Here is a 23873-nt window from a genome sequence, read left to right on the forward strand (position 1 = left end):
AACACTACAGTACAAAATAATTCAGATTCAGCTTTTTGTGGATTCTTTTCTAATCCACTAAAAGCTAACCTTCACAGGCCAACATACAGGTCTGAGGACACTTGCTAAGCATTTTTATTGGATTTCGTTTAAAAAATGTTAAGTGGTGTGAATAAATGTGACCCTTGTGTTTTTTGGAACTACATTGACAAAATAACTTTACTCTGTCCATTGATGATATCGTTGTATACTATTTTTGTAGATAAGCAAGACTTAACTAGTTCCGTTATGTGTTTTTTGTTCTCCTTCATCAATGGTATAATTACATCTGGAGGGCACTTGAGTTTCTGCAGCCTTATTGGTGCCTTTGTCATAAATGAGTTAATTAACTGCTGTGTCACTGGTTGTCTTAACCATCATCAAATGTGTAATTGGTTTGGGGTGTCTCTCTCATGCAGCCAGTACTGGGGCAACTGGTGCCCAGCAGCCTTCTACACTCAAGGACAGCACATCAACAACACCAGGGGGTGCTGCAGGCTCTGGCGCAGACAAGATGTCAGAAGGTAGGATTGCTATGAAATATGTTCACCCACTAAGTTCATCTGTAGGTTTTTGCCCATTTATTGGACTTGAAGAACCGGATATTAAGCCAGGAGTTCTCCTAGAAAATGAATCAAGGCGGATCAAGGTCTTTACACCATTCTCTCTTTCATCTAGTTCCAGGCCTGCCGCAGGGTGTTGAGAGTCAGGATTCGGAGCAGTTCTTCAGGAAAGTCCTGGGGGTGTCAGACGGCGCCGCTCTTGGTGGGACCCTGCAGGCACCCATGAGGCCCATGCTGGATGCAGGACAGGGGGAGCTCAATCACGGTGCCCTGCAGCAGCGGGCATTCCTGCCAGGTGTGAATGGAGACTGAACGCTTGGGGACTAGAGGGCAGCGCAGAGCCACTTCAGAGACAGAGAGAGCTAAATATTATTCACAGCAGCTTAGGAGAGGAATGGGCTCCCTGCAAGCTGATTCCTCTGCCAAAGGGTTAAACAATTGGCAAGGCAGGGTTGTTTACACTGGTAGCGGATTAGATTGGTAGATGAATCATGAGGTATTGAGAGGTTTAAAAGTTCTTATGGCAAGAAAAAACATGACAAGGTTATGAATCCAAAATCCCAAACCGACTGCGCAGAGGCGCTTTTATTGCTGGTTTGTGATGTGTCCCTGGCCAAACAGGATCAAATGCTTAGAAAGGCCAGCAGGTTTTGGGCTTCATTAAAGGCACAGAGAGGGGTGAGAAGTTTCCCAAAGGGGTTTTGGGTGCGGATGTGGGAAGGGGGAGCAGGGTGTGGACTACCCTGGAGCTTCCTGTGCATGACGGTGTTTAGTTGCTGTTACTGATGGGCCACTGGGCACATGGTCACCGTGTCTATGCTTTCTCCCTACAGCAGGGTCCATTTCCGGGTCTCTTCCTTCAGCTGCAATGATGGACTCCTTCCCTGCACTTTCCCAGTCTCCCTTCTTTGACAGCCGGTAAGATTTTCTCTTTTCCGAGGTGGTATTCCCTCTGCTCTTTCCAAAAACCGCTGATTTTATCCAGGTGTTGGCACACTAGACCTAGTGTCTAGGTGGTCTTATGGGTGCCACTGTTGTGAAAGGCGCTTGTCCACAGCCATTGCTGGTCAGGATCAAATGCTGATCAACTCTGATCCTGATATGTTATGCTGCATTTCCGTGTTACTCCATTTGGATCAGCTCCGAGTCTCCTCAGTGGGTGCAGGATCTTGCATGATTATACTATCACACTGCTGATGAGTACAACACAAAAGACGAGTGCTTTTTCCAACATGCAGTTAAATGAAGTTAAAGGGTTGTCTCCTTTTTTTGATGTTGCACTCTGAAGTTTAGAACAAAGTAGGGAGGTGTTGCAGGACTATTCTGCATATCGGCGATTGCCATGGTCAGATGCATGGGTACCTCGTGTGGGTAGAGTTCTGGTTCAGAATGAAATGAGAAATGGCAGTTAAAGCCCTTGAAGATCCTGAGTTAAATAGATCTGGTTGCTTTATCCAGACCAGTTTATCCCTGGAAAACCCTGTGCTAGTGATTGTATTCTAATCTCTTTTGTTCTAAGACAATGTGTCTGTCTCAATGTCCTCACCAGACTTTCTCTCTCTGACCTGTGTGTCCACGCGTCTTGTATTGAATCCTTGGAGCTCTAGTGTTTATCATTCTCACTGCCTCTTTCTCGCTCCAGCGATCGGGCGGGCCTGTTCAGCCCAGACCAGATGGACACTGACAGCCCTTGGGCGACGCCCTCCACACCCTCCACTCCGCCCACACCAACTGAGCAGGAGAGCGACGGCCTGTCGTACAACCAGCGCAGCCTCCAGCGCTGGGAGAAGGATGAGGAGCTGGGGGAGATGTCCACCATCTCGCCTGTACTGTACGCCAACCTTAACTTTCCCAGCCTCAAGCAGGAATATCCAGGTCAGTGAGTCAAATGTTAGTGTCACACGAAAAGGAAACCCCATAATGCATCATAATTGATTTAAGTAGTTAGTTGAAATTCAAGTAACGTGTAGCTTTCCTGACAATTGTTGTACAAGCAATGTGCGTTCTGGAGCCCTGTTGACTATTGGTTTTTATTATGTGGAATTATCAAATGCCTAAATTTAAGTTCATGAAATTTCCCAAGACTGTAAAGACCTGTGAGGTCACTGTCACAATTATGTGGAAAGGTCACAGTTTGTTAGCTATGTTGGATTTTTCACTAATGTGGGGGATCTGAAACTGGGTGCACAGTGTTACCCCTGTGTCCAAGTCTTACTGAGGGCAGGAGGATTAGTCATCGGGTTTGGCCTCCACACTCCGTTTGTCAGTAAGTCTATTGGTACATCATAGACTATAGCACATTCTCTCTCAGGATTGTTGCACATGACCACAATGAACCAGTCAGCTGTCACGTGTACTGAAAATGCATATATTTAAATATTGCAAAGTATGCAGTGCCTTTCAGAAGTATTCAGTCCCCTGCATGGTTTTTACCTTTTGTTGCTTTAAAGCTTCCTGTCATGACGTGTTGGAATAGCAATATTTGTTAGATGCACAATACAGATGTGCACCACATTTAAAGGAAGAGAAGAAAGCATACAGTTAATATGAAAGAAATGTACAAGTCATGGTTGCATCAGTATTCAAACCATTTGCTATGGTAAACCTAAATGAGTTTAACAAAATGGCAATAAGCCACACAGTTAAGTAGCCTCTGTCTCTGTGCAATAGTTGTTTATTCTGAAATCATGAGAAAACCACATCTGTCTCCCATGAGGTTCCTTGGTCAGGTAGGGAGCAGAGATTCACTCAGGAAGACTAAAGAGTTTTCAGAGAATGTCCTAAAGACATTGGAGCACAATTCGGGAGAACGGGTACTATCTCAGTCTCTGAGCAGAAACTCTCCAGTCTTCATGAAACGAAAAGTGGATCGTACCACCCAGATACTGCTAGATGAGGATGTCCCTCCAAACTGAGCTGTTGAGCATGGTGGAAGGTGGTTAAGGATGCCGTGGAGAGACGGAGTTTGACTGAGATGGGAGAAAATGTGCATAAGTCAACAAATATCTTGGTCATGCCACAAAGCTGGGCCATTACATAAACCCACTACAAATTCCACAGCATTTAATTGATACAGCAGACATGTGGATAAAGGTTTTGAGGTCAGATGATACAAAATTGTCACTTTGGGTGTAATGGCAAAGCATTGTATTACAAGCACAAAACCAGCACTGCGCATCACCCAGTCGACACATCACTCCAGTCAAGCATGCTGGGAGCAGCGTCATGCTGTGGGAGAGTGTCCCCTTGCCACTGACTGGAAAGCTTTTTAGCACTGAAGGAAAACGGACAGAGGAAGGTACAGGAAATACTAGAGGAAAACCTGTACCAGTCTACCTAAAGTTTGAAACTGGAGTGAAAATGCTAGCTTTCGGTAAGATAATGATCCAAAGCACGTTGGATCTATACTGTAGTGGCTTGAGAACAGGAAAGTGAAAGTCTCTGAGTGGCCCACTCAAAGTCTGGACTTGAATTCTATTGAGAATCTGTAGAAAGACTTCAAAATGACTCACCCATCAGTGATTCCCAAGCACCTTTAGAGAGCTTGAGCAAATCTACCAAGAAGAAAGGGCAAAAGCTGTCCTAAGACACCTGGGCTTTAATGGCTGCCAAATCAAGTTCCCTGGTCTTAATACCTGTACAATCAACATTACATTTGCTTCTATTAGTTTTTGCTAATTTACTGCACTTTCTCTTAAGCTTAGAAGCCTTCAGTTTAAGCGCTCAGGTTTTGAATAAAATAATAAGTTTATAAAAAGTGTGTGTAATTTCACAAAATGGGACATCATGGGAAGGACTGAATACTTTTTCAAGTCACTATCTGCATTGGGATGTTCTAGGCCAGTGAAAACATGGAGAAATGGTGAACCATGGAGATCCTAGTGCACAGCTGATTGGTTGCATGACTGTATCAGCCATATCCAAGCTTTGACCTGTTCCTGGTCAAATGACAAAATTGGCTTCCTGCTACAATAAAGACTGTAGGTGAGGTCATGATGACTAGGGAACACTTCTCTAATGAATGTTATCTAGCTAACATAGACATACAGAGCTCACATAAGGTCGTGATTATTACAAAGCCCTGGAAGCCATGTTTGCTCTAAAAATCCTCATTGTTATTCTGTAGTGTTCTGTGGTGTTTTCTGAAAAATGAGTTTGCTCCTGACCTTTCAAAAATGTTTTAATTTGTTTAAAAACCTTTGTATAAATTCTTTTAACAGAATGCACATTGGATCATGGTTATTCTGGAATGCATATGGGAAATGTGATCTCTGACATTTCCTTCGGGTAGAATTGTCAAATCTGACCCCCGTCATGGCTGTTGGTCGCTGAGTTAGTTTTGATATATTGTACTTTGTTGTTTTTTAATGGAAATAATCAAACTTTTGCTCACTCTTGTCACAGACTGGTCAAGTCGGTGTAAACAAATTATGAAGATCTGGAGGAAAGTTTCTGCAGCAGATAAGGTTCCCTACTTGGTGAGTGTGCTGTCACAGAGAACTGGCCGGTATTATATCGTGATCACTGAGTGACCGAGCGAGACTGGCAGTGAACGCTGTTCTAGCAGTATCACAACTGCTAACCCTTTGGAGTGCTTGAAGAAAATGCTCAGAATGTTTTACTTTGACATTCTGAATAAAGCAGGCAAATATAATATGCCTTTTTTCTTTATTTAGCAAAAGGCCAAAGACAACAGAGCTGCACAGCGCATAAACAAGGCACAGAAGGTAAGTACCTTGCGGCAGGGGGAGCTCTTTATAGAAACGCAGAACTCGTCAACTATCGGCTGAATGAGCGCAGTCTGTTCTGGACAGGCAGGCATCAAAGTCTCTTGGATGAATTCTCACCAATGTGGAACTCATTGGTCTTGGAGAGATAGAGCTGACTGTGAAGTGTCTAGCACTTGCCGGCTTTTGTATTGGGATCACCCACTTACCCTGGTTAAATGAAGAATCTCTGCTGGAGATGGAGGCCATGCATGACCCATCTAGGAAAGTGGTCTTCTTGCACTCTGTACACTTGTACTTCAGTCTTGAGAGAGGGAAGGAGAGAGCAGAAAACGAGTATGATCCTGCACAGTTCAGAGATCTTAAATGCCCACTGGCCAAAATATTAGGACCTCCTGTGTTCTGTAGAACAGCCTCTTCCAGTAGGGGGCAGTTTGTGTTAGTGTGTCTGGAGGAGCAGGAGACAGACTCCCATCGCCTTTCCTGGCCAGAACAATCCCCATACCTCACTCCTGCTGGAAACCAGTGGACCTGTCCAGTTCAGTTCCCACACGCCATCATCCTCATCCCAACCCCAGCTGAAGGCTTTCCTGCTGCAGGAATGGGATGGGTTTGGGCTGCGGAAACTTCAGATCCTTATAGACTCCATCAGGCTAACCTTTTATACTCAGGCAGACTGTGCCAAATTGAAACAGTAAAACTAGATCTGCTCTGCCAAGCCAGGCTCCACAAGGTTAATACTCTGTGCAAGGTGTTGTTAGATGGCTGACAGGGCCTTATTGTTTTTAGAGGAATGTAATTGATTATTGGGGTGTTGGTTGAAGAGTCTGGTTTCAGGAGAGCAGAACTCAGTTGGTATTGTTTGGCTAACGGATGTTCCCGGTTCCTCTACCCCCTTCTCCCCAACAGCAGGCAGAGAGCCAGGTCTGTCGCCCAGTGAAGATGGAGGGGCGCAAAGGGGAGCGTCCCAACCTCCACCTCCAAATCCCGCCTCCCCCATCGGCCTCTCTGTCCACGCCGTCCCAGCCCAGCTCTGCAGAGAGCCCCTTCCCCTTTCCCCCGGATCCTGGCGCGGCTTTCTTTCCTGCTGAGGGGCCCCTCAAGACGCCGAGCTCTGGCGACTCCCGGGGCGATCCCTTTGCCAAACTGCCCCACCAGTCTCCCCACTCCCACCCCCACCCTTATAGCAGCCCCTCTACCCCCTACTCCCAGCCTGCCTCCAGTCCCCTGCAGGCGGCCCCCTCTTCCGGGTTCCCTCCTGCTGGTCCTCAGGGAGCCCCCCAGGTCCGGCCTCCCAGCCTGGGCTCTCTTGACCCGCAGATGGGGACCCCTGGCACCCCTCGCAGGCCCCAGCCCACAGACCCCTTCCTGAGACCCCAGCAACAGTTACAGCAAGCTCCCCAGGAGCCCCTAGCTCCTCCAGAGAGCCCCAGGTCCAGACCAGGTGGTCCTGGGGATTCCCCTCTAATGTCTCCCCCTCCTGCTCACTTTGGGGACCCCTTCAGAAACCAACAAGCACCACTGCGGCAGGAGTTTGGGGGAACCCCCTCCCGCTCCCCCTCAGCATCCTCATCTTCCCCAGCTGGGCTTGGGCTGCAGCGGCCTGACTTAATGGGTGTCCCCTCGCCCCACTCTTCCTCCGCGGGGCGCCAGGATTTTGGGACCGGCTCCCCTGCAGCCATGGGGTTCCCTGAATCAGGGGAGGGAAAGGGTGGGGCCGGACTGTTCAAAGCCCCCCTGACACCTCGAGCTCACCAGGGGGAAGCTGCAAACCCTCCTCAAGGCTGTTTTCCCACCAACGCCCCTGTGCACCCCAGCGCATCGCCTAACCATCCCTCCGAGAGCTACCGCCGGTCCCCCTCCACCCCCTTCTCAGACCCCTACGCCCAGCCGCCTCTCACGCCCCGACCCCAGTCGGGGGACGGTTGCTCCCCGGTGCCCCAGAGGCCCCCCCTGCCCCTGCAGGAGCCCTACGCCCGCGTGCCAGCCAGCCCTCAGTCCCACAGCAGCAGCTCCCAGTCCCCGCTCACGCCGGGTGCCCTCTCCAACGATGCCTTCTCGGTCCACTCCCCCGCTACGCCCCGCTTCCAGTCCCCCGACCCGTACTCGCGGCCGCCCTCCCGACCCCAGTCCCGTGACCCTTTCGCCCCTTTGCACAAGCCCCCCCGCCCGCCATCCGCTACAGCCGAGGGCAACGCGGGCTACAGGGGCTCCCCCCACCTTAGTCAGCCTCCCCCTCCCCAGGCCGTGGGGGACCCCCTGTCCGGCAAGCCCCCTGGCCCGCCCGCCTTCAGCCGCAGCCCGAACATGGGCGTGTTCCCTGCCTCCCAGTCCCAGCAGCGGATGCCGTTCGGCGACGCTGTCCCGCCCCAGCCCCACCCACAGGCCCTGAACGCCAGCGGCTTCCCCTCCAGGCTGCAGCCTGGCCCCGGCACCCCCGAGACCTTCACCCCGCGGCCCCCGGAGGCCCCCATGTGTCGACCGCCAGAGAGGAGGGACGATGCCCCGGCCGTGTCCAACCCCCAGGAGCTGTCCGACCTCTCACTGGGCCAGGACCCGTCGCTCGTCGGCCTCAGCCAGTCCGAGCTGGAGAAGCACAGACAGGTAAAGGAGCACGCCGGGCCTCCCCTCGCGGAGAGCAAGCGGGGTGACGGCTGGTGCTTGCCCCCCCGTCTGGCTGACTAACCTGACCTGTGCGCTTCGGCCCTGCAGAGACAACGACTGAGGGAGCTGCTGATTCGCCAGCAGATGCAGAGGCACTCCCTGCGGCAGGAGAAGGAGGCAGCAGCTGCCAGCAATGGCGCCACCAGCTGGACGGGGGACGCAACCGTCTACCAACCAGACAAGACTCAGAGAGCCCCTCCCCCGTACCCCTCCATCCAGGTACTGAGCTGTCTGCAGCAGGAAGCCACGTTGGTGTGTGAAGGCAGAATACACGTCTGAAATGAGCTAGTGCTGCTTTCAGAAGCTGAATGTGATCTCGGCAGTATTCTCTTTGCTGACACATTGGGTGATGCTATAAAGCCTTCGGGTATGAACACAACCTGCGTGTTCGCAGCAGTTCTCAGTTTGTCTCTGACTCCCTTCAAGGAGAGAACCGCGGTGACCGGTGGAGCATCGCCCATGATGGGGAAGCTTGCACCCCCCCTGGGGTCGCTGGATGACAAGATGAGCCGGCCCCCACCTCCCGGGACCCCCGCCATGCTGGACCCCAGCACCCTCAGGTGCGTGTTAGTTAACACTTTTGCTTTCCACAGAACCGGTGACTGTAGGGCGTTTTAAAAACCGGACCACAGCCTGGTCGCCGGCTCCCCCGCAGGGAGCAGTCATTCATTTTTATTTCTCTTGATCTTTCACAGGCAACCGGTGCCCAGCACCTCCCAGGGCTTCTACCCTCGAAGCCCCTTCCCGGCTCAGTGGCAAGGCCAGGCCGGGGGGCTCAGGCGCTTCCCCCAGCCATCCAGCTTGGAAACGGGGGCCCCGAGACACCCCGTCAACATCCCCGTGAGCAGCATCCAGGGCCTGCCCAACCCGCGGGCGCTGGCGCCAGGCCCAGGCGGGGAGCCCATGCAGGGATCCCACATTCCCGTGGCCCAGCAGTTCATAGAGCTGCGACACAATGCCCAGAGACTGCCCCTGGGGACCCAGTTTGTGCCACGGGGTACCCCACCCCAACCTCGGCCGCGCCTCTACGGACCACCACAGGAGCTGGGCGCCCCTTTCGCCCAGCCCACTTTGCCCCCTCCCCCGCCTCCTTCTCTAGTCACACCAGCAGAGGGAGTCAGGGAGTCCAGGCTGGGCCTGCAGCCTGGGGCCCTCTCCCTAATGCTGCCCCAGCAGAGCACCGTGCCTTCACCCCAGCCCCAGCAGCAAGCTCAAGTCCCTAACCAGCCTGGCGGCCCCAGCCCCCACCCGCACGCCCACACTCAGCCTGAGCTCCCACCAACAGAGGCAGGGGGGGTCCCTCAAGTGACCCCCTCCAACCCAGCTGTGCCCAGGCCCTGCCGCCTGGACCTCCCGGAGCCCGACTTGGACGATGCCTTTGTCTCCAAAGGGCTGGGGGGCACGGGAGGAGAAGGGGCTGAGGATGATGTGGATGATCTGGCCACCTTGGACCTGGACCCTGACAAGGGTGACGACGACCTGGGGAACCTGGACAGCCTGGAGACCACCGATCCGCACCTTGATGATCTGCTGAAGTGTGATGAGTTTGACCTACTGGCCTACACGGACCCTGAGCTGGACCAGGGTGACCCCAAGGATGCCTTTTCAGACCAGCTGCGCCTGGTGGAGGCCGAGAGTGAGGTGCCGGGCCCTTCCTTGTCAGCCACTACCCCAGATGTCAAGGTGGAGCCAAAACCAGGTCCGGTATTACCGGGTCAGGATCCTCTAATGGGATCCTCTGCCTCGGCTCCCTCGCTGCCCACCCCCTCTGCAGCCCCTCTACCCTCTGCGTCGCTGGACCCGTCTGCTTCGTTACAGGAAAGCAATCCCTCAGACCAGCCCCAGCTGCCTGTACTCAAGCTGGAGGACGGGGGGCTGCCGGCTGGGCTGGGGTCCAATTCTGGCTCCCAGACACCCACCTGCAGCTACGAGGGGAAGCCCCAGCAGCAGCAACAACCTGCAGTACCCCCTGTAGTGAAAGATGAAGTAGGAGAGGCGGTGTCCAGGCTTCTTGGAGGCGGCGCTCCAGCAGCCAAGCCCTCAAACGGCATTTCTCCGCATACAGTGGCTACGGCTGCTTCTCTCAGCTCTGTTCGGTTAGGAGGGGTGTCTTACACTCTCCCTGGGCAGGTTGACCCACTCTCCTTCACCTCAGCAACCCCCTTGCCTCATGCCGACCTGGATGAGGACCCCCTGGGCTTGCCGGACGGTGGGGGGCAGCACTCGCCTGCAGTGGATCTGGACAAAGTTGAAAGCTCTCTGGAGGCCAGTGAGCTGCCCCTGCTGATACAGGACCTGCTGGAGCACGAGAAGAAAGAGCTGCAGAAACAGCAACAGCAACAGCAGCAGCTCAACTCCCTCCACCAAGGGGCCATGAACACACACATGCACAGCATACCACAGCAGCAGCAGCAGCCACAGCCCCCCCAGGCCCAGCCACAGGTCCTACTCCAGTCACAGCACCACCGCACTCCCCCGCATGGTCTGATGGGGCAGCAGTTTCAGCCGGGCATGATGCCCAGGCCGCCACACATCATGTCTCCCCAACAGCAGCAGCAGCAACAGCAAAGGCTCCTGGGAGCTGCCATGCCCCCTCCATCACATGTCGCCATGGCTCAGTCACAAGGCATGATGGGAGCCGGCCAACCAGGAGGGCACCCCCATGCAGGCAATCCGCAGCAGCAGCAGCAGCAACCGCAGATGGTCAAGCAGCCACAGCTGGCCAACAGCTTCTTCCCAGACACAGGTAGAGGGGGATCTTCTGTTTGTTTCCATGTTAATTCTTGACTTAATTGCATGCGTCTTCATGCTCTCTGAAGTGAAGTTACACTTTTTGAGGCACGGGTTGAGTAGGAGAGCTGCAGTGTCTGTGTCTCTGGCAACAGAAATGCTGTTGCATTCCAAGGGGGGTCTTTTGCTCCTGGGATAATGTGTTGTCTGACTTTGCCCAGCCAATGAGTCACTGGTGGTGTTGAACACCTCTGCAGATCTGGACAAGTTTGCTGCAGATGACATCATGGACCCCATCGCCAAGGCAAAGATGGTGGCTCTGAAGGGCATCAAGAGGGTTATGGCACAAGGCAACATTGCCATGGCGCCGGGCATCAACAGGTAGGTTACTGCTTTCCCTGCCTTCTGTCTCACCTTTCTCACTGAGAAACATCACTTTTGCTTAACTTGTCCCCTGTGCTGGGAGGGCAACAAGGTTAATTCCTGGCCTTAAGGGTGTGTCTCTCATGAACACAAAAATCATTTTCATCTTGGACGAAAACCAGGAGTGAAGGGGCCCAATTCAAGCCTTCATAATGACTGAAGACACTGAGAAGGCCAGCCCAGTGCACACAAGTCGAAACTAAGGGTGGAGCATTTAGGGTTCTTAGGAATAAGTTACCCAGCCATGCTGACATCGGTATCAATGTCTTTCACAGCCCAGCTGGATGAGATCTTTGGATCACGTATTGCTAAATGAGCTAGTATAATGGGCAGGATGGTCTCGTCTTGTTTCTACCTATGCATGTTGTGTTATAGAATGATTCTCTCTGCCATTTGTTCAAAAGTATCGAATCCCAGGATCTCCAGCCTGGCCAGAGAACTAAAAGATACTGAGGCTTTGTCCTTCTTAATGTGAGCCACTTAACGGCTGAATTATACCAGGCAATTGGATCTTGAGCCTTCTTGAGTCTTGATTTGGCAATACTAGTAAAATCCATCGTGGAATCCTTTTGTCTCACCTCAGTCTTTGTGATGGGAAGCAGAGTGGGAGAAAAAATAAATCCACTGTTAAAGTGTTGGTTGTCTCTGTGTGATGCATGTGTAATATGGTCATGCGTCCCTTTTGGTGATTTAATTATGGTCATGTCAGAAACTGTTTTTCATTAAACGTGTTTTAGGACTCCCGTCATACTCTCAGAAAGAAAAAAGATCTGTTCCCCCCTGATTAAAAATAGTGATCATTCACACAGTAATGATCAAGAGATGGAAGCACCTTTGCCCCCTCTTTGTCAGACCAGGAGCGCAGGCAGCAGACATCTGATCTGTCCTGAAACACTTCCCTTCAAGAGTCTGTGCTGGGAGAAGTGCACGCTAGGTTTTCAGGGCCAGCGGTGCGGTGGGTCGAGCCCCTTGGCTAATGTGTTTCTGTCTCTTCCTCCAGGCAGCAGGTGTCTCTCCTGGCTCAGAGACTGGCTGGGGCCCCGGGGGCCAGCGATCTGCAGAACCGGCTCCCCGCAGGGCCTGTGAAGGTGAGCGTTTGATCCGTTGCTGTTCTGTATCCGTGCATTCTCTAGGTCCCAGGCTCCCACCTGTCAGCCCACAAGCACCAAACCAGAGCCTGGTGCCCAAGCACAGGCCATATTCTTGATGAGGTGGGAGGCTGTCGGATTACGGGACAGTCTGGACCTGGGCCAGGATCTGACAGTGCGACCACGAGCAGCATGCCAGGAGGGGTATTCTACAGCCTCGGTAGCTGTAGGAGGCTCCGTCACCTGTACTCTGTCAGTGTGCTCGGCGTGTGACGGGTGTCATTTGTTGGAATGTCAGAAATAAGTGGGAGAGTATCCCATCGCTTCAGATGTCAGGAACTATCTTAGTCTATACAAAACTCAACAGGTAGACAGTGCAGGGATTTAAACACCGAGGTGGGTGTTGCAATGCCAAAGTACTCACCCCCCCCCTAGGGGCAAAAGATTGGTTTGAAAGGGCAGCAGTGATTTTAACTTTAATATAAATGCATTGGTATGTGAGTTCCCTCTGTTTGATCCTGGATTTCAAGACAACTCACTTAGCGATACAACAGCCCAGCCAGGAAGACCGAGGAGCTTGTGAAACCACTGAGGTGGGTGAAGAGAGATGCTGGCCGGGAAGAGGTTACTATTCTCTTTAGGTTCAGCGAAGCTAAGAAGTGCCACTCACTCTCCAGCCTGCGCTGCCCTTCTAAACTGAGCACCTACTCCAAGACAGCCTGTGTGGGAGAGTGGCAAGAAAAAAGCCTTTACTGAAACTCTTCTTTACTCTCTCGCATGTCAATGATCCTGTCTGACTGGTAGAAGATGAGATAGATAGAGTTGCATCACATTTAAGCACATTGCCTGCTCAGTCATCCCATTGATGAAAAGGGTAGTTTTGAAACAATCCTGTGATGACTGTTTCAGAAGTGTGGTTTGTTGCACTGATTTATGCCAGTTTCCATAGATGAGGAGCGTCAAGGACAGGAGACCCAGTGTAATCACAACCTTTCTCTTCCACAGGAGGGGGAAGGCAGTGACCCCACCCAGGCCAGACCCAACCCTCCCCAGTTTGTGCAGGGAATCATCAGTAAGTCTTCAGTCTGCTGTTCAGTAAAGTGTCAGTGTGTTGCGGGAGTTTGTTTCAGTGTGTTCCTATATAGTATTTGTGGGAATCCCAGCTGAAGTATGTTCAATGGTCAGAATTTTAGAATCCACCCTCCCCTCCTCCCCTGAATAATGTAAGTGTTTAAAAAGACGGTAATGTGTTCCAAGGCTCAATCCTTTCGGTTGGGGTTGGGATAAGAGTGGTTGTAGTGAGCATCCTAACCACTGATCAATGCTATTCAATTCTTCACAGGCTAAAATGAGCATTTATAAACTAAGGCATTCAAAGTACAACAAATTCTATTGAGCACAATTCTCATTTCTTGTATTTTTTAATGTTGCATCCAAAACCATGTGTTTCATTGTTGGAGCAAGTAGTTGTGTTTCTCGGCACTCTATCCGTTATGCTTGGTCACAGAGAACTTAGACACAGAGACTGTGGTCGAGTTAATTGAAACAGCTGTTCTCTTCAGTAACTCGGGTTGTTTGAGTTGAAGCTGGAAGACTCTTAGCTCTCCAGGACCAGAGTAAGTAACTCTGGTGCTCTCTCTCCCTCTCTCAGACGACGCGGAGCAGCACCAGTACGAAGAGTGGCTTCTCCACACCCAGCAGCTCCTGCAGATGCAGCTTAAGTTCCTGGAGGAGCAGATCGGCGTGCACAGGAAGTCTCGTAAAGCCCTATGCGCCAAGCAGCGCACTGCCAAGAAGGCTGGCCGGGAGTTCCCCGAGGCTGACGCTGAGAAGCTCAAGCTGGTCACTGAGCAGCAGAGCAAGATCCAGAAACAGCTGGACCAGGTTAGACCCTTTTTCTGGTCCTGCTTCCAGGCCGTCATTGAGGGCTGTCCAGTCCCAGTCCCGGAGGGCACGGTGCATCTGCGGGCATTCTGGAATTAAAGCACCAGCACCTGAAGAGCTAGGAGAAGGGATTTAGTTATTCCAAATAACTAAAATAAGCCAAAAACCAGCTGGTTTCAGTTGTGAAGCGCCGTGCTAGAAAGCAGACCTGTAGATACTGGTGTTCCAGGGCCTGGATTGGACATCCCTGCTACAGATGGTTGTAAATTCTTGGTTACACTCTTACATTCCTGTAGCTCTGCACATGCTTCGATGTGTGCAGTCCACAATCCTGAAGCTACACATGCTTTGAGGTCTGCAGTCCAACCTGTTTCAGCACAGATCTGTGCAAAGCAAATCCAGTGCAGTTTGGAATAGTAGCCATGGCAGTTGACTGAGACCGTAAACCAGCAGGCTGTTTTTACCATAACTGAGTGTTCATTACACATCTGATAGCCCAAACAAGATACAATATACAAGCATTGGAATCACCTTTGGCAGAAATAAAGTGCTTTAATTGAACACTGTCATTTGCTTTGTATGTGTTGTGGCCATCCGCTCTGCTTTTTCGTCAAGGGCTGCATTATCTGTGCACACACACAATTCTGTGTGGCTCAAGAGCAACCTGAGAGCTTTCCAGTTAGCCTTGTGCTTTGCTGTTTACCCGGTGGCTCTTGACTGTGCTGTTGTGTTTCAGGTGCGGAAGCAGCAGAAGGAGCACACCAACCTGATGACAGAATACCGCAACAAACAGCAGCAGCACCAGCAGGGCTCTGGGATCCTGGCGCCTGGTCCGTCCACACAGGGGCCCCGGTTGGTCGCGAAGCTCCCTGGTCAGCTTATGGCAGGTCAGCAGGGGGCGCCCCTGTTGGGGCAGCAGCCTGTGCGTATGCCCCCTCTGGGGATGAACGTAGCTGGTCAACAAGGGCAGCCTTTCCCTGGAGGAGCTCAGACACCACACCCTGGAGCCCTGGGTGCTGCAACCCCTGTGCCCTCGGGGGGTTATTTCCCCCAAGGGGCTGGAGCCCCTGGTCCTGATGCACGGCTCCTGCAGGAAAGACAGATGCAGCTTCAGCACAGGATGCAGCTGGTCCAGAAGATGCAGCAGCAACAGCAGCAAGGCATGATGGGACAGCCACCCATGCCACAGCAAGCACAGCAGCCAGGCATTCTGGGGCAGCAGCCAGGTGGGGTAGTTGGACAGCCACAGCAGGGTATAATGGGAAACCCCATGATGGCCCAGCAGCAGCCATCTCAGCAGCAAGGCATGATGGGACCCCAACAGCTCGTCTCAAACCAACAGGGTATGATGGGAACTCAGCAGATGCCGCTGCAGAGCCAGCAAGGTCAGGTCCAGGCACCGCAGGGCATGATTGGTAACCAGCCACTGGCCCAGGCACAACAGAGTATAATGGCTGGGCAACAGATTGGTCAGACCCCAGGAATAATGGGAAACCAGCAGGGAATGATGGGAAGTCAACAAGTTTTACTGCAGCAGCAGAGAGCCCAGGGCTTGATGGCACAGCAGGGCCTTCAGAGGCCAGTGGGGCCCCAGCAGCAGGCCCTCAGGGGGCCACAAGGACTAAGCCAGCTCACCCCACAACAACAGAATGTCCTCGCCCAGCGCATGCTGCTTTCACAGCAACAACACAACGCTGCCAAGAATCTGGCCCATTTACAGCAACAGCAGCAAATGCATCAGCTACAGCAGCAGCAGCATTTACAACAGCAACAGCAAAGCTTCTTGAACCAAAGCAGCCAGCAGCAAGACTCTGGAGGACAGCTCCAGCCCACTCCTTCTCAACCAGGGTCAGCTGAGCCCCAGGGCCTCCTAGGCCCCTCACCTCCAGCCGGGGCCTCCCATGAGGGGCTACAACCACAAGGGGCCCCTGATGGTCTGCAGCCAGGCGGGCAGAGCCTTCCACTGGAGACTCAGGGCCAGAACTCCAGCCCCAAGGAGGTTGGGCTGCTTAGTCCCAGGCCGCAGCAGCAAGGACCCTCAACTCCAGTTCACATACAGCAGCCTGGCTCTGCTGGTGACCATCATGGGGCAGTACTGCAACAGCAAACCCACATCTACATGGGTCAGCAACAGTCACTACAGCAGCCCCCAAATCCCTCTACCACTCCAGCACCTCAGCAACAGCACAGCTACCTGGGTGGACAGCAGACAGGGATGCTCTCCCAAGCACAGCAACAGCAACAACTGGCTCTACAGAGGCAGAATTCCCTGGGAGGGGAGAAGCCTGGCCTCATCACTATCAAGCAGGAAGGCCAACAAATGTGTTACATGGCACAGCAGCAGCAGGGAACCATTTTGGGTCAGAAGGCTGGACTGCAACCACAAGGCATGGTGGGACAGCAGAACATGGGCGTTATGGGTCAGCAGCAAGGAATGCTGGGGCAACAGCAGGCAGTCCTAGGGCAGAATAACTCCAGCCAGCCTCAGCCTGGTATGATGGCCCACCCCACGCAACAGCAGCAGCAGCAGCAGCAACAAGCCCTCTTGGTCCAGCAGAAGCAAGCCATGATGGGGCAGATGGCCATGGGGCAGCAGGTGGTGAGGGGTCAGCAAGGGATGATGGGCCAAAGAACAGGGGGCGGTGTGGCAACTATGGGGCAGGTCCAAGCTTCCTTGAGCCTCCAGAACTACATTGCTCAGAACCCCCAGCTGCGCCACCTTCCCCCCCAGCAGCAGATCCAAGCCATCCTTGCCCAGCGCCAGCTCCAGCAAGGGCAGATGCTGAGGCAGGCAGCAAACCAGGGACAGGTTCAATTGCAAGGGCAGCAGGGGCAGGGACAGCAGGTGCCCTCTAATGACCAACGAATGCAGGGACTCATGTCACAGCAGCAGCAGTTCCACCAGGGAGCACTGGTGCAGCAAGGGACTTCAGGTTCTCCTCAACAGCAAGGGGTTATCGGATCTCCCCAGCAGCAGCAGCAGCAGCAGCCAGGAATCATGGGACAGTCTCCAGTGCCACAGCAAATGACACCGCAGTCTCAACAACAGCAAGCTATGCAGCACACCATGATGACTCAACAACAGCTCCAGCAGCAGCTTCAGCAGAAAGCAGCTAGAAGTCAGACTCCTGTGCAGCAAGGAATGATGGGACAGGTAAATGTGCCCTCTCAGGGCTGTCTAATCAGGCCGATGTCTCCTCGCCAGGCTTTAGGTCACAGCTCCCCTGGGGATCCCCTCTGTGTCCAGCAGCAGAGGCATGTTATGGCCCAAGCCATGGCCTCCCAGCCTACAGGGCTGCACCAAGCCTCACCCACACAGGCCCTGCACTACCAGCAGCTGATACAGAAACAGCAGCAGCAGCCACCCCACACAGCTGCCTCCAGCCCTTTCCAGGCCCCTCAAATACCTGGGGGCTCTCCAGCCAGAGCAGTGTGCCCTGCACCCTCAGATACAGCACCCATCTCCACCTCTGTTCAACAACAGGAGGCCATCTCCAGTCCAGCAAGGGTCACCAAGCGGGAGCCCGGCACTCCCACGCCTTCTAATCCCGGCAGTGCCAGCGCTGAAACGGAGCGAAACCTCGGGCAAAGCGACATCTTCAGCCAGGCATCTGGGACCAAGCCGGCTCAAACAGCTGATGCCAACAGACCTGTGGACCAACCGGGTCTTAAATCCGAATGTCAGCCTGCGGGAAGTGCTGTCGGGGAGGATGCTGACGCAAAGGAGCGACAGCCTAACGGACCGTCGCCTCAGAAGGAGGAGCTTCAGCAGCCAGCAGGACAGGGTGCCGAGAGCCAAGCGCCCCAGGCCCCGACGGGCTCTGGCAGCTCTGACTCGCTCTACAGCATCACCCTTCAGAATATCAAGCAGGAGCCTGGGGAGGTGCAGTGCGACGGGGTAGGGCCCGGTGCAGAGGGCCGGACCGGCGCCATCAAGAGGGAGTCCAATGGCGAGCCAGTGGGGCTTCACCCCACCACCGCTGCCGGGTCCGGCAGCACCGTCATCCCTTCCAGCCCAGACAATCCTGCGGCCCCGCCTGGCCCTCCGGGCTCCGCTGGCCCCAGGTCGGAGACGGGACAGCAGCTCCTCCAGAAGCTCCTACGCACCAAGAACCTGCAGCTCGCCGCGCAGCGGCCCTCTGACGGCATCCACAGCGAGATCAATGGGCACATCAACAGCAAGCTGGCACTACTGGAGCAGAAGCTGCAAGCCACGCCACGCAACATGGAGGTGAGGTCAACCTCATCCCTCGTATTCACTCCCACTTCCTCCCCCACACTCTCTCCACTCGGTTCAGTCAGTTCAGCGAGCTTCATTGGCGTGACCGATGTGTTACAGTGTTGCCCAAGCATATACAGTTAACACATTTACAATTCATACGCAGTATTGGACATTCACATACAAGCCATAAAACACTGTTCCTGTGTCCAGGCTGTGGTCACTGTACAATGAGCCTGTATTTGTAAGGGTCTGTTTCTCTATGCTAACTATTAGCATGCTTAAATACACAGCAAGTGTGCGTTGTCTTTTTAGCATCATATCTCTGTTCTGTGTCTCCGTCATATGTGCTCTCTCTCCATACATGATGCTTTTACACATGTGCATTTAGGAGCTGTTAACTGTAGCAAAGTAAACTCTCCCCCACCGAGATGCCATTGTTGCCAGGAAAACCGTGTCTCACCCAGTTCCAAAAGTATAGCGGTGGACCTGCCCGGCAGGGCGAGGAAGTGGAACAGCAAAGTTCAAGTTAGGTCGCGAGTTTGTGATCAAGACCCTGCAGATGTGGCTGAATTAGCTTTGACTGAGCAGAGTTTTGAGCAAAACATTTTATCTGGTAAGCAACGGACAGTTTTCTCTCTTGTGGAAGACAAAAATCCCTTTGGAGGTAGAAAGTGTTGCGCAAGTTTAGTTTAGACAGAAAACGGAGGCAGCTTCAGCACAACAAGCTGCATTTGGGCTTCAGTGCAAGGAGGAGTGGCATGCCAAGACTTTTTGTACAAGGCTGTGAAACTCTGATCTCTCAGCTGTAGAAAATGACTTATTATTTATCTTATTTAAAGATTTTTGAAAGAACCATAACATTCAGAGCAGTTTAAATTCATTCAGTTACAGTGTTTTCACCTTTTGCCCTGTGGTTTTTGCATGTTAAGTTTCAGCTGTTTGTGGTCTGCGTTTTTGTTTTTGTGTAGAAAAAGTGCTCATATTGCGGTAGGCAGCGACTGGCACCTTAGGGAGACCAGCTCTGGCCAGTATACCTTTGTTCTGCACAGGCCATAAAGGGTTCACATGTAAAGGACTTAAATTGCAGGGATGTTTTTTCCCCAGTGCTGACCTCTGTTCTGTGACAGAAGTCCTCTAACCTGTTTGCACCTGTTTTCTCTGAAGCGAGTGGTGCTCAGGCACTGCAGGTGCCTACTGTGGCTGCTGTCTGGCCTCCTGCTCCCCTTGATAACCAGGTTCTCCTTCTCCGCCTGTCCACCACCCCCAATCCCCCCCATCACACACAGGACCTGCAGTCCATCACTAAAAAGCCCGCTGGGGCAAAGCCCAAGCGCACGCCCAAGTCGGGAGACAGGGTGGCCAACTCTCGGAAGAAGACGAAGAAGGAGGAGATGGGGAAGAGCACCGAGGCCCTGATGAAACACCTGAAACAGGTGAGCTGGAGAGTGGAGACTGCCCGTGCTCCCTACTGTCCTCTCTCCGTTACTCTGTCGAGGAGGAGTTCTTAATAATAATAAAGTCAGTGGGGCCACACTTTCTCCTGGTGGCCACAAGACCACCTGCTTTCAGTCTTTAGGGCATGTCAGGCAGGAGGGGGTGAGTGGAGGTACCCCGTTTTCAGTAATCCCTGCACCTGCAGGCCCTTTGGTCTTTTAAAAACATCTTGGGTCAGACTGAGACCATAGCAGGTACAGATCAGCCATCACCGGCCATGAGTAAGAACAGGAGGCCATTCATTGGGTTCTTGATCTGAGGATCTCCTTCAGCCTGTTTTTAATAGAAACCAAGATATAGGTTTCAGCAACATGACTGGATGGCTTGTTCCAGACTTTTATCCTTTCGATGAAGATACGCCTCCGGTTTTCAATTTCAAAAGCTGTTGCACAAAGTGTCCAGTTTTCTCCTCACTTGTTTTACTTGACACTGAAGAAGGGTCTGAAGGGTAGACTCGTCACTGTTGGTTTCAGGTAGTCAGATCTGGTCCTCTCTCAGCTGTCTATGTTCAAGACAGAGATTCAGCCTGTCAGTATAGGACATTCCCTGAAATCCCCGAAGGCACCTGGTTGCTCTTCTCTGGAGGTGATGTCCGATTTGGCCAAGCAAGGGCACAGCTCTTGCTGTTCTGCTCTGCTCTCTTCTGTTGCGGCCCTCTGTCTTGTATCTTTTCAGCTTAAACTGGCATTCCTGGAGAGGTGACATCTCTGCAGGTTTTCTAGGTCTCTTGAAAGCCACAGAAGCTGAAGAGATGGGCGAAACTTTAATTAGTCCAATAAAGACAACTAATTTAGCTTAACTACTAGTTGGAAAGTTAGGGGATAAGGTTTATGTGGGCTGAAGCCCACAGATGCTGTTCAGTGAGCAACTAATCAAGACCTAATAGGCAGGTGTTTCGACTTCTATTCAATTCATTCGGTTAGGCAGCATCTCGGGTGGAATGATGAACTGAGGACCCTGAAGTCCTGGAGTGGCTCTGAATTCTTGGGATTAGATGGCAGAGCTCTCCTTGTCTAATGGGAAAGGAGTTGCACGTGGCCAGAGGCAGGGAGTAAGTGGTTTGCCCTCACCCCAGGAGCCTGGTATAAGCCGCTGCCTCTCTGTTCCCGACTCCAGGAGCTGTCTCTGCTGCCTCTGATGGAGCCCTCCATCGCAGCCAACCTGGACCTGTTCTCCCCCTTCGGCAGCAGCCCTGCCAACGGCAAAGCCCAGCTGAAGGGCTCGTTCGGGAACGCGGTCCTGGACAACATTCCTGACTACTACTCCCAGCTGCTCACCAAGGTATGGCCACCCCCGCTCCCTGGCACTGGAAATCCAGGCTTTGGGTCGAACGTTTAAAATGTCAAGAGGTTCTTTTCAACTTATCTAAAGCAGGGCTCTCCAACCCAATCATTGGAGAACAGTCTTCTGGACTTCCACTGCAAAGAATTTCTTAATTCCGCAAAGTTTTTTTTAAAATGTCTTGTACAACTGATTACGCAAACTTTTGCGTCATTCGAAGTACAGCTTCTCTTAAACAGGTGTTTGGGGGGGGGATTCAAAAGTAATCCATGACTCTTACCTTGTGCAACAATTATTACTTTTTACAATGAATTTTAAGAATTTACTGCAGAATGTTAATAATCTCTCAGTCTCACTGATTAGGTGTGTGTGTGGGGTTGTTGTCCACAGCTCTGAAAGCAGGTGTCGTGCTATGAGGTCACTTCCTGTCTGGCAGAAGGTGATTCAAGTGTGTGCTCTCTCCGCAGAATAACCTGAGCAACCCGCCCACGCCCCCCTCCTCGCTGCCCCCCACACCGCCCCCCTCAGTGCAGCACAAGCTGCTGAACGGAGTGACAGCTGTGGAGGAGCTGACCGAGGGGCAGAAGGAGCCGGACGCCCCCTCGGAGGCCGAGGAGCCCAAGGGTGAGATGCAGATGGGGTAGTCCTTCATAGGAATGTGTGGACGTGTGCTTTGGCTGCTTGTGTGTTTCTGAAGTTAAGAACTTGACCTGCTCTTGTTCAACCTGCATTTTTTGCCCTTTAAATTCCCATAGTAAAACTCTGGCCTTTTACAGTAGTCTGAAGTTGACTTTGACACTTAAGTAGGTTCGAGGTCTGCCCACATGGTGGGGGAGCTCCTCCATTTCGCATGAAAGCTGATGATTGTATCTTCTATTTGACTATTTTGGATTTAATCCTAAAATTAAAACCACCTTCAAACACTCAATTTAGTCACAGTGCAGAGGGGCATGACTATTAGCCTCAGGGAAGAATCAGGGTGGGTTCATTTTTGCATCATGGCCACCTCTTAAAGCATCTGCGTGTTCTGAGGAATAGTCCAGCAGGTTAAAATAAGCAGGTGACGCAACCCTTCGAGATTGAATGACGTAGTGTTTTATAACAGAGGTCTGTGCTAAAAAAGTACCAATCTAAAAAGGGCACAAGCCTACTCCCGTGTGCGAATGTGCATTTCCAATCAGATATGGTTGTTTGGTCACTGGATTAACATGCTCCTGTGTGGCTCCAGACTCTGCTGCCGAGGAGGTGAAGAGTGTGGACCTACTGGCTGCCCTGCCCACACCCCCCCACAACCAGAACGAGGACATCAGGTAGGCCGCCTGAGCCGAGCCCCCTCCTCTGCAGCCAGGGCAGTGCAAACCACAATTTCTCACCACTCCACTGACTTGGTGTTCAGTTGGACGAAGGCTGATATTGTCCTCGCAAGTAAAGCACTGCTGTATGGAAGTATTCCATCTGACTGTGCTGGAAGGGCCGTGTGTTCTGGTCAGCTGCTTTCAGTCGTGCCCTTTGGATTTCACTACAAAAGCGCAATATCAGTCTCTCTGATGTGTCCCCTGTGTGTGTACCTTGCAGGATGGAGAGTGACGAGGACAGCGATGCTCCTGACAGCATTGTCCCAGCGTCTTCACCCGAGAGCGTCCTGGGTGACGAGGCTCCACGCTTCCCCCTCCTCGGAGATGCCAGGCTAGAGGAGAGCGAGAGGGCCTTCTCCCCCGTCATTCCCATCATCCCCCGCGCCTCCATTCCCGGTACGTCGGTGACAGCCTGGGGCCGGGAGGACAGCTTTGCTTTGCCCCGTGACAGACAGTCGGGCTCGGTCGCTGGGCTTGATCTGTCAAGGGCACAGGGGCAGTCCTGGAGGGCCGGAGTCCAGCAGGTGTTCTAGGTCTCCAAGTCACTAGAAGCTGAAGAGCTTTTGAAAAGTGAAACGGGTCTGATGAACCTAATGATGACCTCAGTGAGGTTGTGAAGAGAAGAGAAAAAAAGAAAACAAACTCTGCCGCACTCCAGAACTGGAGTTGGACACCACTATTTCAAGAGCTCTTTGTCATTAAATTTACTGACTGACCTGCTTGAATTAAATTGTACGGGTTTATGTAGTCTTTGGGGTTTTGATTTACATGTGAAGCATGCAGGATTAGAGCTTGATGCATTTTTTTGTGCTTCCTATTCCATAGTGTTTCCAGATAAGCCGTTTGAGTTTCCAGAGCAAGGGAAGGTGGCGCCCAGGTCAAGTCTCTGGGACAAAGCAAAGGGCAGCGAAGTGTCGGTGACCTTTACCCTCTCCGCTGCCGCTGCCAAGGTACGAGCCAATGCTGAGCTGCATTCCTGCTCCCTGCTTCTTGTCCCTCTCGTGTGAAAATGAAAAGGCTAGAGGGAATCATCAACCCAAAGGCACAGCTTCAGAGAAAAACAGGCACAATGTGGTTTGGTTGCTTGGTTCATTTACCCTTTGCAGGGCCTGATGTAGATGCTTAGGAACCAAGTTCAACAGTGAAATAGGTTGAGATCACAGGTCAAAACTTGGAGGGAAATGCTTTTGAAACTGAGGCTGGGTGGTACGTTTTACCACAAAGGTTGATGGGCCATGTTGTTGAAGCCGATACCCTTGTAAATCATCAGATCAAGTTTGCTACTATGCAAGCGATTGAGCTGGATGGGCCGAGTGGCCTTCCTTCTGTTTTGGTACGCCAGGTCGACTGTGAAAGAGCTGTCATGAGAAGAAATTGTGAAACTGATCCGGGGCTCTGTTCCTTGTACTTCACACTTGTAGCTG

At 52.4% G+C, this 23873-nt stretch overlaps 1 protein-coding gene across 1 annotated transcript in view; it reads left to right on the plus strand.

Moving 5' to 3' along the window:
- Window positions 1–23873, plus strand: part of kmt2d (lysine (K)-specific methyltransferase 2D) — a 61770-nt gene that overhangs the window by 27473 nt on the left and 10424 nt on the right. The window contains exons 25-45 of the mRNA XM_088912417.1: window positions 438–542; window positions 697–876; window positions 1415–1499; window positions 2224–2456; window positions 4986–5059; window positions 5258–5308; window positions 6218–7912; window positions 8021–8191; window positions 8399–8532; window positions 8668–10718; window positions 10960–11083; window positions 12126–12213; window positions 13219–13285; window positions 13865–14097; window positions 14834–18328; window positions 19606–19752; window positions 20930–21094; window positions 21562–21718; window positions 22323–22404; window positions 22670–22845; window positions 23275–23399. Coding sequence (XP_088768543.1) covers window positions 438–542; window positions 697–876; window positions 1415–1499; window positions 2224–2456; window positions 4986–5059; window positions 5258–5308; window positions 6218–7912; window positions 8021–8191; window positions 8399–8532; window positions 8668–10718; window positions 10960–11083; window positions 12126–12213; window positions 13219–13285; window positions 13865–14097; window positions 14834–18328; window positions 19606–19752; window positions 20930–21094; window positions 21562–21718; window positions 22323–22404; window positions 22670–22845; window positions 23275–23399 — 9638 coding nt within the window. The remainder of the gene's footprint in view (window positions 1–437; window positions 543–696; window positions 877–1414; window positions 1500–2223; window positions 2457–4985; window positions 5060–5257; window positions 5309–6217; window positions 7913–8020; window positions 8192–8398; window positions 8533–8667; window positions 10719–10959; window positions 11084–12125; window positions 12214–13218; window positions 13286–13864; window positions 14098–14833; window positions 18329–19605; window positions 19753–20929; window positions 21095–21561; window positions 21719–22322; window positions 22405–22669; window positions 22846–23274; window positions 23400–23873) is intronic.

Source organism: Atractosteus spatula, chromosome 1 (genome assembly GCF_055471065.1).
Source record: "Atractosteus spatula isolate fAtrSpa1 chromosome 1, fAtrSpa1.hap1, whole genome shotgun sequence".
Lineage (NCBI taxonomy): Eukaryota > Metazoa > Chordata > Actinopteri > Semionotiformes > Lepisosteidae > Atractosteus > Atractosteus spatula.